Here is a 14,980-nt window from a genome sequence, read left to right as displayed (position 1 = left end):
TACACTATAAAAGCCAAAAAGTTAGGTAATTCAAACCGTTTGAGGAAACCGATTGCAACAAGCCATTTAAGTTCAAAAACTAATCCTAATGAGTACTGTGAACTTAATCCATTTGAGTAAACTAAGCAATTTGAGCACAGTAAAACCCAATAAATGAAGAGAACTCAAACCAACTGAGTACTGTAAAACCCAATAAGTTAAGGCAACTCAAACCATTTGAGGAAACCGATTGCTACAAACCATTTGAGTTAAAAAAAAACTAATCTATATGAGTACTGTGTACTTACTCCATTAAGTTGAAGTAATGAGGTATTTAATTAACTCATTACCTTCAACACTGAGTTCAAAACTCTTTACAAATGAGTAGAATTAACTTTTTAAGTTAACTACACTCATTTCATTTGATAAAGTTGACTGTTGGGTTTTACAGTTTATGTGTGTTTATATTTATATATAAATATAATATATAAATATATATATATATATATATATATATATATATATATATATATATATATATATATGGATGTCAATGGCTTTTTTCCAACTTTCTTCAGAATATCTTGTTTTGTGATCGACAGAAAGCTGAAGAAATTGTAATTTTTGGGTGAACTATGCCTTTAAGCTCATTTAATTCAATTTAGTTCAATGTTTCAGTGTTAATAAGCTCCTAAGTGTATAAAAGTTGTTCATTTAAACAATTCAGCTCTACATTAATACATTTAAACCAACCTCAGAAAACAATATTGTCAATTTTTCTTTTACTTTTTTTGCTTTTGTTCTTTAGTTGAACACAAAGCAAGATATTCTGAAGAAAGCTATAAACATTGACTTACATTGTATTTTTTGTTCATATGAAAGACAATAGTTACAGGTTTTTAGCTTTCTGCAGAATATCTAGTTTTGTGTTTGACATAAGAAATCAATTCATAAATGTTAAGAACCACTTTAGTGTAAGTTAAAGCTGAGGAAATGTTCATTTTTGGGTGAACTACCCCTTTAAGCTCATTTAATTCAAATCAGTTCAATGTTTCAGTGTTTATCCGTTCTAAAGTGTATTAAAGTTGTACATTTAAACAATTCATTTCTACAATAATACATTTCTACAACCTCAGAAGACCCAGCAAGCTTTTTTTTGTTTTTTTAAAAAGATGTCTAATAGATGTCTAATAGATGTCTAATAGATGTATAAAACATAGCCGTTTTGGCTAAAACAAGGTTAAATTTAGTCTGTCAGAAAAAATCGAATAGATGTCCAAGAACAGGCCAAAACTAGACTAGTCATCAAATAAACAGAAATAAATGACTACACATATAAAGTCTGTCTAATCTGTCCGTTTGGCAACTAGTGTAGTTTTGGGCTATTCTATTAGTTTTCACTGACCCAAGTTTAGCCTTGTTTTAGCCAAACTGTGTACGTTTAGATGTTTGCTAGACATCTATTTAAAAAAATTGTTTGCTGGGTACTGTCAATATGTAGCTCAATTCAGATTGAAGGGATAGTTCGTCCCAAAAGTGAAGGGTTTACGCATCTTTTACTTGTTTTATTTTTATTCTTTTGTTGAACACAAAGCAAGATATTCTGAAGAAAGCTATAAACATTTACTTTCAGCCAAAAACACTGGCGAGATTTAAGCTTACAGTTTATTGACTAAATATTAATCTAAAAAACTAATCCAAAACTAAAACATTATTCATATACTGAATGAAAATCTATTAAATCTAGCTAATTCAGCAGGTTGGTGCCTGAACTGCAGAAGTAATGGTGTTACTGCACTAAACATAGCAGCATGATGTCAAATCTAGCGAGATTTTATTGATTTCATAAACTACACAGCATCTTGATATTCACAGATTTAATCCAGCCAAACTTTTGGCATACAACCATACATAACACAATCAAAAATGAAATAACATTTAATACCTCGCAAGATAGCATTTAAGATTTTTTAATACTTTTTAAGGGCCTTAAATTTCTCTACATTGATTCATCAGCTTTTAATACGTTTTAAGACCCCGCGGACACCCTGAATAACCCATGTCTTATTATTTAACGAACAGGTTTGGTTTAAAAACAGAAGAGCAAAGTGCCGCCAGCAGCAGCAGCAGCAGAGCAGCACCAGCTCAAAGATCCGTCCTGCAAAAAAGAAACCGTCTCCTTCCCGCGAGAGCCCGGGGTCTGAGAGCAGCGGCCACTTCACTCCCCCTGCAGTCTCTTCATCATCCTCATCCTCGTCTTCATCTTCGGGCTCCAACCCGTCTGCTCTTAGCGGAGTGGGTCTGATCAGCAGCTCGTCCTCAGGAACACCTGTCCCGTCCATCTGGAGTCCCGCACCAGTCTCTCCAGTCCCCGCCCCCCCCTCCCTCCCTGATATCTCGCCTCCAGCCAGTGCATCCTGCATGCAGAGGGCTATGTCTAGTGGAGGGGGAACCACCGGCGTCCCGTCGTACCCCATGCCCTACAACCAGGCTCCCAGCTACGCCCAGGGCTACCCGACCTCAAACGCTGCTTCTTATTTCGGAGGCATGGACTGCGGATCCTACTTGGCACCCATGACCGGCCACGCCCACCATCACCCGCATGCCCATCACACACAGCTGAGCACCGCCGCTGCAGTCTCAGGACACCATCATCCTCACCATATTGGGCAGAGCAGCGGGCACCACCCTCACCACCAGGGGTACGTTGGCACCGCGCTGCCTTTCGGCTCCTCAGACTGTCTGGATTACAAAGAGCAAGTGGCGTCATCATGGAAACTCAACTTCAGTTCTGCGGCAGCTGACTGCTTGGACTACAAAGACCAGGCCGCCTGGCGCTTTCAGGTTTTGTAAGAATGTTTCTCCTGATGTTTACTTGTTTGTTTTTCTTCCTGAACAAGTGTCTTTTCCTCACCGTTTGGGAAAAAGCAGTGACTTTTTTGGGCCAGCTTTTTTTCCAGAGCTTACCAAAGTGTGTTTCTAAATGGAGGCGGGTTCTCCGTGGCTCCTCAGTCGGACTGAGTTGAAAGCGAGGGCCGGATTTGACGTGACGCACTCGAGGAATGGTGTTTTGAAACTATGAAGGCAATAATAATTTTATATATAACTCTCTTTCCGTTGGCGAAGGTGGCCTACAGCTCATGTGAGATGTTCTACACTAATTTGCTTTCATGTTCATTTAATAAATATAAAGCTGAAAATCGAGCCAGGTTGTTTTTTACGTTTGCATTTCCATTCCACTTTTAGCCAGTGCTGGTCCTTTTCATTCAACGATGATACTGAATATGATTATGAAAATTAGTCAACTTAATTTAAAAAAAGAGAGTAAACTCGTTACCATATACAGTTGAAGTCAGAATTATTAGCCCCCCTGAATTATTAGCCCCCCTGTTTATTTTTCTCCCCAATTTATGTTTAACGGAAAGAATTTCATTTCATTTCTAATAACTGATTTCTTTTATCTTTGCCATAATGACAGTAAATAATATTTGACTAGATATTTTTCAAGATATACAGCTTAAAGTGACATTTAAAGGCTTAACTAGGTTAATTAGGTTAACTTGGCAGGTTAGGGTAATTAGGCAATCGGAAAAATATATAGCTTAAAGGGGCTAATAATTTTGACCTTAAAATGTTTTTAAAAAAATTAAAAACTGCTTTTATTCTAGCCGAAATAAAACAAATAAGACTTTCTCCAGAAGAAAAAAGATTATCAGACAAACTGTGAAAATTTCTTTGCTCTGTTAAAAATCATTTGGGAAATACTTAAATTCAAAGGGGGGCTAATAATTCTGACCTCAACTGTAATTATTAATGGGGTGGTCCACTACATTATCAATATTTCAAACTTTAGTTGATGTGTAATGTAGCTGTGTGAACATCTCTGAATGTAATATGCTCAAAGTTCAATGCAAAGGGAGACTTTGGCTTTTACAAAGTTAGCTTAGCAAAGCCTACAGCGCACAAAGTTTGGGGACTACAAAAAATACATCCGGGCTTAGTGAGATCACAAACGCTTCAGGTTATGCGCATTCACCATGCACACACACCCTGTGCAGTGAAGAGGCGTGGCCAGCGGCGCTGTAATGATGTAATGTAGCAGAGAGAGCTAAAATGCTGTCCAAACGCTGCTATTTCCACCCACAGAGCTTGTTCAGTTTCTGTATTTGGGCTTTCAAAGGACGCGACACAAAAAGGGAAGTGCTTACAATTTAATTTTAAATAAGTTCCAGATAATTATAATAAAGATATAGCTAGCATTTGACAAAGGACAGCTTTCAGAATCTCCCTCAGTTCAGTGCTGAATTCGGTTAAACACTCCTCCAACTGTAATAGACAAAGCTGTGGATTGTGAGCCACAACCTGTCAGTGTGTTTATTTGTTAAAATTGATCTATTACATTTGTTTGTTTGTTTGTTTGTTTGACTTTATAAATCCCCAAAGGGAAATTCACATCACAGCATAGCTCTCCATACTAAAAGTAGATAAAATAAGTTACATCTATATATATATATAAATATACATATATATATATATATATATATACATATATATATATATATATATATATATATATATATATATATATATATATATATATATATATATATATATATATATATATATATATATAAACAATAATAAAATTACATTCATACTGCACACCTTAGTTCCAAAAACAACGAGTAAACACTTGTCCATATCTAATAACTATTTCAATTCAGCACAATTCATCTAGTATGACTTTGGTTATACAATCTGATCACTGATGGTAAAAATGACTTGCTGTATCTTTCTCTGTAACCCCGAGTGAATCAATCTTGCACTAAAAGAACTTGCACACGCTTGGACTGTATCAAAAAGGGGATGATTATCTTGGTTCATCATACTGACAAATTTAACAGAACCTGTCCTTTTTATAAGCTTATTTCATGTTTTTCTCCTTCTCCAACACTCCCCCTCCCCAGCAGGTTACAACATACAGGATCACAGAAGACACCACAGAATCATAAGAAGTTTTTAACAGTGTCTGACACACACCAAAGGACCTACCAAAGGCCGTCTAAATAAATAATTGTGGCCTTCTTAGACACCTGAATTGTATTTTCAGATCAATCAAGCTTGTTGTTTAGATATACACCCAGGTACCTATATGATGAAACAATCTCAATTTCGGACTCCTGTATAATCACTGGCACTGCCTGTGGTGGATGTCTACTAAAATCAACAATCATTTATATGGTCTTATTAGTGTTTAATTTAAGACAATTTGTTTCACACCAGCCAGCAAAACTTTTTAAAAGCAACCTATACTCACTCTCATCATGATCCCTTATGTAAGCTACAATAGCAGAGTCATCAGAAAACTTCTGTAGATGACAATTTTTGGAGCTGTTTTGGAAATCTGATGTATAGAATGTAAATAAATATGGAGCTAGAACGGTTCCTTGAGGAACACCAGTACTACATTACATTACATTTACATTTAGTCATTTAGCAGACGCTTTTATCCAAAGCGACTTACAAATGAGGACAAGGAAGCAATTTACACATCTATAAGAGCAACAGTGAATAAGTGCTATAGACAAGTTTCAGGTGTGTAAAGTCTAAGAAGCAAAGCATTTGTTAATTTTTTTTTTTTTTTTTTTTTTTTTTTTTGGAGAGAGAGAGAGGGCACCATTAGTGGTATAGCCAGAGAGGCAGTTGAAGATTAGGAAGGAAAGTGGAGACTAAACAGTTGCGTTTTTAGTCGTCTCTTGAAGACAGCAAGTGACTCTGCTGTTCTGATGTAGTTAGGGAGTTCATTCCACCAACTGGGCAGATTGAATGTGAGAGTTCGGGAAAGTGATTTCTTCCCTCTTTGGGATGGAACAACGAGGCGACGTTCATTCACAGAACGCAAGTTTCTGGAGGGCACATATATCTGCAGAAGTGAGAGCAGATATGAAGGAGCCAAGCTAGAGGTCACTTTGTAAGCAAACATCAGAGCTTTGAATTTGATGCGGGCAGCAACTGGCAGCCAGTGCAAACGGGTGAGTAGCGGAGTGACATGTGCTCTTTTGGGTTCATCATAGACCACTCGTGCTGCTGCGTTCTGAAGCAGCTGAAGAGGTTTGATAGAACTAGCTGGTAGCCCGGCTAGCAGAGAGTTGCAATAGTCCAGTTTGGAGAGAACAAGAGCTTGAACAATGAGTTGAGCTGTATATTCAGATAGGAAGGGTCGGACCTTTCTGATGTTGTAGAGTGCGAATCTGCAAGATCGAGCAGTTCTAGAAATGTGGTCAGAGAAGTTCAGTTGGTCATCAATTGTTACTCCAAGGCTTTTTACCATTTTGGATGCAGTGATGGTTGCTTCGTCCATCTGGATTGAAAAGTTATGGTGTAGAGTCGGGTTGGCAGAAACTTCAAGCATTTCCGTTTTCATGAGGTTAAGCTGGAGATGATGATCTTTCATCCAGTGTGAAATGTCTGACAGGCAGGCTGAAATGCGAGCTGGAACAGAGGGATCGTCAGGGTGAAAAGAGAGGTATAGCTGGGTGTCATCAGCATAGCAGTGGTAGGAAAAACCATGTTTCTGGATGACTGTTCCTAAAGATGCCGTGTAGATAGAGAAGAGAAGTGGCCCAAGAACAGAGCCCTGAGGTACCCCAGTGTTTAGATGCTGTAGGTTGGACACTTCTCCCCTCCACGACACCCTGAATGACCTGTCCGAGAGGTAGGAACTGAACCATTGAATAACAGTGCCTGCGACGCCCAGTGACTCAAGCGTAGATAGCAGGATCTGGTGGTTTACAGTGTAAACACATTATAACTTGTGACACAGTTATAACTACACATTATAACTTGTGACACAGTTATGCATCCTAACATACTGTGGTCTATTTGTGATATAGTCTGTTAACCAACTTACCATACTTTTTTGTAAACCAGCATTTTCTAATTTTGCCTTCAGTAGTGCAGGCTGGAAAGTGTTGAATGCACTTGAAAAATAAAAAAAATGTGATCCTAACAGTATTACCTGATGATTGACTTAGAGATTTGTGTAAAAGATAATAATTGCATCATCTACGCCATATACCAGTTTTACATGCAAACTGCAGTCTGTCATCAGAAGCGATCAACAGCTGCTTCATATAATTTAAAACCAATCTTTTAAAAACTTTCATCAACTGGGCTGTTAGGGCTATTGGTCTGTAATGAGAACACTCAGAAGGGTTGGGTTTCTTAGGGACATGCATTACATACATAGTCTCTAGCGTTAATGGTGTGTTGTTGTGAGGATGTAAACATTGTAGTTTTCTTAAAAGCAGGGTTCGACAATAAGGATGGCCCAATATGCAAGCAAATGTGATCTTAAAATAAAGAAGCAGCAAAAGAAAGCAGGTGAAAAACATACAATTAATAATCTGTTCAAAGAATGGTTAAAGAGAAAGTAGCACTTGCTGTTGGTTGCAAAAAACATTTTTAAAAACATCTTGAGTTTTTGAGAGCAGCAGGACTGTGGGTGCATGAGCATCGCTTTTTGTCCAGTCTATTTTAAAGAGAACCTATCGCTGCAGTTGCATTTCCAGGCACGACTGCTTCACGCCAGGAAACGGGAGTGGGCATGGTTTTTAAACAGTCGTGTAAACATCCTTTTATTTAGTGTTCACCAAGCGCCAACCTCCTGCTCTCACTCGTAAAGCGAATACGATAGTAACTGAAACTGCATTTCATCGAAATTCTACTAGTCCTGACTCCATAATAGAGCACATTTCTATTGAGCCCACTGTTAAAATGGCCAACTTTACAGCAGAAAAAAGGTGTTTACAGCCTGCTATAAAAAACTATTTTGGTGTATATAGCTAATATTACCCTTCATGACAACTGTGAGGGAGTGAATTTTTTTATAACTCAGTCGTTTCCTTTATATTAAGTTATATTAAGTCTGGATAATTAAGGGTGTGGCCACCTGAGTGACAGCTAGGTCTCACTGGTCGTCACTTCCCCTGATTCCGGCTGATTGGCCGCTGAACTCGGCATATACATCATATCTTTGTTTTGTTTTATGTGGCTTTACACAGTCAGTTGCTTTTTGGAATTATTTCCACCAATTATCAGATAATATAGCATGCTGTGTGCTAACAAATCCTTCAAGTGGCCTTCATTTCCTAGGTGAGTGAAATTATATACTTATATACCATCTCTATAAATGTATTTGTTTTATTTAAGGTCATTTATAATATAATAATATATTTTTCGGAAGAACTGTAAAGCACTCCAGAATCTGACAGATTAATTAGCTGTAGGCTCTAGAACAGCCATCTGAAGCATTGTCAAAGAGTATTATGCCTGGATTTCATAAACAGCCTTGCATTTACTAACGCAGACTATATTTTTAGTATTTGCATGTAATTTGCGATTTCCTCCTGTAGAAAACCGTCATAAGAACAATGTTTAGCGGCTCAATATACCACAACAGTGTTTTTAAAAGACTACAAACTTTATTGATGTAGTGTTCAGCCAAGCCCATGTGATCAGAACACAAATGTGTCACAGGTAAAGAAGTATTAAGTGTTTCTCTCATAGGAAAGCCCGTCTAAGCAAAATGTTTCGCTCACGCTCTGCCTCTTTGCCCTTGTTTGGTATCCCCGGTCGGTGCATGACGCACTAACAAAATCACGATGGGTGATTTGTAGCTATTTGTAACTTCTTTTGCGTTCTTCAGAAACCTATGAGTGACGTCACAGATACTACGTCCATATCTTTTACGGTTTATAGTTTTGACACATCATTTAAAATTTGTGGCTAAGAAATAATTAATTATTTATTTTTTGGTGTGGTCAGATAAAAATTTGAGAAAATAAATCTTTAGTGTTGAGCCCTGAAAGGTCATGTGAAATAAAAACGTATTGCAGTGCAACACAATGAAAGCACAACCCATTTGCTCATGCTCATTGAGCAAGCTCATACACAACACACAATTTAATGAATGTGGAGGCATGTGGAAATAGCAAAATCTAAAGCAAGTAATTTTACAATGCCAAAGTTGTATGCATGTAGTATATTTTCCCAACAACAAAAGTGTGGCTTGTGAAAATGGCGAGTGGCTAGTAATGTTGGGAAACTACTAGCCACAGTGGCTGGTGACCAAAAAAGTTTATGTCAGGCCCTGTCTGTGGGGTTATTTATGGTTGCCAAGCTTTTCAATCGCTTCAAAGTGTTAATATTTCAGTTTTATAAACTTTTTTTTAAGGCTACAAGTTTATAAACTAAAAACAGTTGAGCATCACGGACCTTATGTGCATTTTAATTACATTTATTTAATCCTGGCTGCAATAAAGAGTGACTCAATCCGAGACAAAAGCTCACAAATCATACAAACAATAATTAAGCCGTTTCAAGACACTGATGAACACATTGTTATTCGAATTGCTCATCAGTGGCACAAATTTATTTATCCAACGAGAAAACGACAAATCACGATTTTAATTATCAGCTATACCTCAAGACTCGGTGCGCTGCAGCTGGGTAAACAGAGTTAGACAAACAGGACGGCGGTGTTTGCTTGTTTGGTCAGTGAATCCCGCTGTGCTGTAGCTGCGTGGCATCTTACTGAGGGGCAAACATGCTGGGATTTACATCTGCATCAAACAAGCTCGACTAATCTCTGAGCATGTTTGAGGAATGCTGTTGTCTGGTTAAAACTGCACCGAAGTAATCCAAACACCTGTTCTTTTTACACAACAATATCAACCACACAGTTACTGGTGTCTTTCTGCATATATTCACTCACCGCCGCTAATAGTGTGGTAAAACACTTATAATTTACATTGCAAATCAAGTATAACCCAACAATAATGAAATGTATTAGTTGCAACGTAGGCTCATTCTGAAAACGTAGCCCTATATACATTTCTGGAGGTTGCGAATTATGTAGCCAGTGGTACATATGGCTGCATTTCATCTTTATAACGAACATTACGGGGCGGTATAATGCCATTCCTTTTCGGGCTTACTAGCCGACCAACATATGGACGGCTTTTCCGCTGTTACTGGTTTGTCTATTGGCTCGCTGCATACATCGGTGGACTTGTAAGGTGGAACAGAGTTGACTGTGACGACGGGGTTCAAGTTCGGTGAAGAACAATTCCAGAAAGCAGTTAACACAAAAACAAAAGCCAAAGTAAAATCTGTAGTAAAATCTGAAAACGTTGTAAAAATCAGGTAGCCATGAGGGCTTTTCTTTTTCTGGATTGCTTTTGAAAACACTATCGGTTAAGTTTGAGGAAGGAGTCGATCAGTCAGTCAGTCGACAGTTACCTCTGGTGGATTTACACGAAAAGAGCAGGCGCGAATGGCATTCACGAGAGAAATTTGAGATCTCGAAAAGCGTACACAGCGGCATCTGGTGGATTTGAGAAAACAAAAACTGCAAAAAAAAAAAAAAACATAGCTCCTGGGTGTACTTTGCGCTCTTCAGAAATGTATATAGGGGTACATATTCAGAATGAGCCTGGGTTGCATAATAGATCGAACTCTATTCAACAATATGTAGATGATGCACCAACTTAGACAAATGCTTATTTGATGGCCTTGTGGAGGTTATATTTTGAACCTAGCTCTGTGGCAATAATCTGACTAATAATATTGACTTCTCACATTATTTTTCCCATTATATTATATTATAATGGGAAATATACCAGTAATATAAATATTCACATTACATTTATATTACTGGTGACACATTATATTTCCCATCATGTTTACATAAAAAAGGAATGTCACCAACATTTTAGCTAATAGCTCAGCCAATGTTATGTTTTAGAAATTATGCTTACAGGCAGCTAAAAAAAAGTTTGGAAAAATTTCCATTTTGGGAAAAACTGCTATCCATTTGAATAAGAGTGACAGTGCAAAATGGCTGACATTCAGAAATAACACTCTAAAACATTAAGGACATTTACATTCTACATTACAGGTGTAAAAGTTTTGTATATTAAGATGTTTACTGTATTAACTTTGAATCTAAGTAATCCTAATAATGAAAGGTTTTTGTCTCTTGAAGGTGTTTATGCCTGTTTGCATTATTGTGCTGCTGTATAATCATTTAATCAGTGGCATAAATGGCCTTAAAGAGTTCATTTAAACATGAAAATTTACTCACCATTTACACACTCAAGTTTCTTCTATTGAACACAGAAAGGACCCATCAACAATCAATGAATGTTTTTTCCCTCAGTATATTGTGTTCAACAGAAGAAATAAACTCAAACAGCCTGTAAATTCATTTGCTGCCTTAAATGTTTTAGTTGAATTTAATGAACTTTTCAACTTACATCAATCAAACAATAGTAAGTACATTTGTATAATTTAAAATAATTAATTGAAACCTGATTAATGTATTAAAACAAGTTAAAGTAACATAAAAACATTTGTTGTCATATAATTTTTTGTCAGTGCAGGTTTGTAACAAATGGAGAATAATTAAATGCTGGCAGAATTTTCATTTTTGGGTGAACTGACCTTTTAAAATTACATTATTATAACTAACTATTATGTCGCAATAATATCTGTGTGATTATTTCTGACAATATATCACACAACAAAAGTAGGAATAGAAGATTCATGAAATATGGATGTGCAGCTAACGAATCTGAAGAAACTGTACCGTGTGACGTTAGTATAGGGATGATATAAAAGATAGGGTGGTCGTTTTGCTTTATGAGACCTCAGTGTATCATCAGGAGCCAACATATGTAGTTTTTTGGATTGGTAACCACTGACTTGAATTTTGAGCACAGTTTCAGATAAAAAGTCTACTTAAATGTTGCACTAAATAACAACGCCACTATCTTAGTTGGCCTGAAGAAGAATAAATTATGGAGCACGTTTATTTTCTATGCTAACAAGACACGCGAAAACCTCAGGTGAACTCAGTCACTTCCGCTTCATCAGCCTGATTTGAATATTGAATGAGATCGTCTGGCGCACCTGACGGATAACCGCGACGGTACAGTAGTAAATCTTTGTTCATTTGTCAACTTATTCACTAATATGAGGTTACCTGCATTTATAATAGCATTTAGCATCGTTGTTTTCCATGCCAAGTGTGCCTCAGGTCTTTCAATTGAGTTCTGTATGTGCATTATTACTGTTGTTTATGTGTGAGCGTCATGGCGTCAACTCAAATTCTCTGCTTGATTGATTCAGATTAAAGAATGGAAACACCATTAAGTAATTAGCAAATTATCCTCCTGTGGACACTTTCAACATACTTGTTTAATATGGTTCCCAGTGTGGATGAGTGTGTAATAGATAGATTAACAGAAATTAAATCTCTAGCTAACTTTTAACTCTAGCTTATAATAATTAGCCCTAGCTAACACTAGAACATTAGAAGTGTTTAAAAAGGCAGTAGATATAAGGTTATTTAGTCTTTCTTTTTTTTTAAAGGAAAAATCTGTTTCAGAAAGTCCAGGGAACATTCAAAAATAATACTACAAGTAAAATAATATACATTTATTTTAGCATAATAGCTAACAGAAGAAGTTTGGACAACGTTAAAAGTTGTCAGTAGAGAGTAAGGTTATGTGGTCTTTATTTTTATTTATTTTTAAATGTAAACTGTTTTAGTAAGTCCACAAAACAAAGTTATATTTCAATGTTTGTGTAAAGAAAGGGAGTTTCATGTAGGTGTCTACATTAAATGTAATATACAAAAAATATTATATACAAAAAGTGTTTAGATTAAAGCAAAGTATCTGCTTCAAATGTTTAAATAATGCATGAATTAATTAATTCCTTTGGCTTAGTCCCTTTATTCATCAGGGATCGCCACAGCGGAATGAACTGCCAACTTACCCAGCATAGCTTTTACACAGCGGATGCCCTTTTAGCTGCAACTGTACTGGGGAACATCCATACACACTCATTCACACACATACACTACGACCAATTTAGCCTACCCAATTCACCTGTACCGCATGTCTTTGGACTGTGCATGAAACAGGAGCACCCGGAGAAATCCCACGACAACACGGTGAGAACATGCAAACTCCACACAGAAATGCCAACTGACCCAGCTGGGACTCAAACCAACGACAGTGCTAACCACTGAACCACCGTGCCATCTTTTCAAATAATTCAAATGTCAAAATGTAGATGACAGAGGCTTGTTGACAAATAGGTTAAGCCTCGTGGTTTGAAGGATAATGGCAAAATATAAAGATAAAAAATGACTATTAATGTTAATTAAATATTATTCTTATTCTAAATATGATGATAATGCTGACAAGATTTTTTTTGATGTGTAATATGTTATCATTTTAAATGGAAAAATGCATGGTAGTCATTATTCTTGGCTCAGAATTAAACTTGTATGAAAAACAAAACTGGTGGCTCAGTGGTTAGCACTGTCTCCTCACAGCAAGAAGGTTGCTGGTTCGAGTCCCGGGTGGGTCAGTTGGCATTTCTGTGTGGAGTTTTATTTTATTTATTTATTTTTGGGGGGGGATTTCCACCTTTATTGGATAGGAAAGTAGAGAGTATTGACAGGAAAGCATGAGGAGCAGAGAGAGGGGAAGGATCGACATAGGACCGAGAGGTGGGAATCAACTCGGGTCGCCACGAGCATCGGAGTGTATGTGTCGACGCACTAACCACTGCACCACTGGCGGCGGCTTCTGTGGGGAGTTTGCATGTTCTCCCCGTGTTGGCGTGGGGTTACCTCCAGGTGCGCTGATTTCCCCCACAGTCCAAAGATATGCACTATAGGTGAATTGGATAACCTAAATTGACCATAGTGTATGAGTGTGTGTGGATGTGAGAGTGTTTGGGTGTTTCCCAGTACTGGGTTGCGACTGTATGGGCCTCTGCTGCATAAAACATATGCCAGAATAGTTGGTGGTTCATTCCGCTGTGGCGACACCTGATAATTCAGGGACTAAGCAGAAAGAAAATGAATGAATGAAAAACAAAATGAAAGCAGTATTACACTCAAACTCATGCATCTTAGATCCTCACATTATTTATTCAGCATTTTTAGTTGGCACTGAACTGTAAATTGTACTTTAGGTACTTCAGACTTCCAGATTTCAAGCAGAAGAGTCAGCAGACAATAAATGATGACAGAGACGCACCTTGTGCAAACATGCTAACAACGACTCCCTCGACCTCTCCAATCTGTTTGTATGTTTTCTGAACACACACACTTCCATGTTCTGACTTTGAAACTATATCCAGCACACCAAAACCCTGCCCAAAGTGTGTTTACAGCAGAGCTTGTTGTGTGTTTGCTTTGTGTTACGTGTCTGAGCAGGCGCGTAAACGGATCTCCCAGCAGCCCTTGGGTGCTGTCAGTGTTTGAGTGACAGCAGAGAGCTGCAGGATTAGGGCCGGCCGAGCACAAACAAACCCCAGGGTTTCATCTGCCGCGAGTCCGCAGGGCCACTCGCTCTCCTTCTGGGACTATTTATGGTCCTGAATGGGACTCGGGACAATATTTGAGGAGAAACCTTTGAACTTCTGAAGCTCTGATGGTTCAGGAATCAAGAGGAATTCTGATGCGGTGAGTAGGAATCACTTGAGGGTGACTAAATAGTGAGTACATTTTTCTTTTTCTTTTTGCACAAGCATGCACATACAGTTGAAGTCAGAATTATTTGCCCCCCTGGATTATTAGCCCCCGTGTTTATTTTTTTCCACAATTTGTGTTCAATGGAGAGAAGATTTTTGCAGCACATTTTTAAACATAATAGTTTTAATAACTCATCTCTAATAACTGATTTATTTTATCTTTGCCATGATGACAGTAAATATTATTTGACTAGATATTTTTCAAGACACTTCTATACAGCTTAAAGTGACATTGAAAGGCTTAACTAGGTTAACTAGGCAGGTTAGGGTAATTAGGGAAGTTGTTGTATAATATTATATGAGGTCTAAAATAGATAAAGGAGCTAATTTTGACCTCAAAATGGATTTTAAAAAATTTAAAACTGCTTTTATTCTAGCCGAAATT

At 37.5% G+C, this 14,980-nt stretch overlaps 1 protein-coding gene across 1 annotated transcript in view; it reads left to right on the top strand.

Moving 5' to 3' along the window:
- The window catches only part of otx2a (orthodenticle homeobox 2a), a 9,026-nt gene extending 5,967 nt beyond the window's left edge, over positions 1–3,059 (top strand). The window contains exon 4 of the mRNA XM_056456554.1: positions 2,062–3,059. Coding sequence (XP_056312529.1) covers positions 2,062–2,832 — 771 coding nt within the window. The 3' untranslated portion in view covers positions 2,833–3,059. The remainder of the gene's footprint in view (positions 1–2,061) is intronic.
- The last annotated feature ends 11,921 nt before the right edge of the window (positions 3,060–14,980 follow it).

Source organism: Danio aesculapii, chromosome 1 (assembly GCF_903798145.1).
Source record: "Danio aesculapii chromosome 1, fDanAes4.1, whole genome shotgun sequence".
In the NCBI taxonomy this organism is placed as follows: Eukaryota; Metazoa; Chordata; class Actinopteri; order Cypriniformes; family Danionidae; genus Danio; species Danio aesculapii.
The sequence above is the reverse complement of the archived record's forward strand: the minus strand, read 5'-3'. Positions and strand labels throughout refer to the sequence as shown.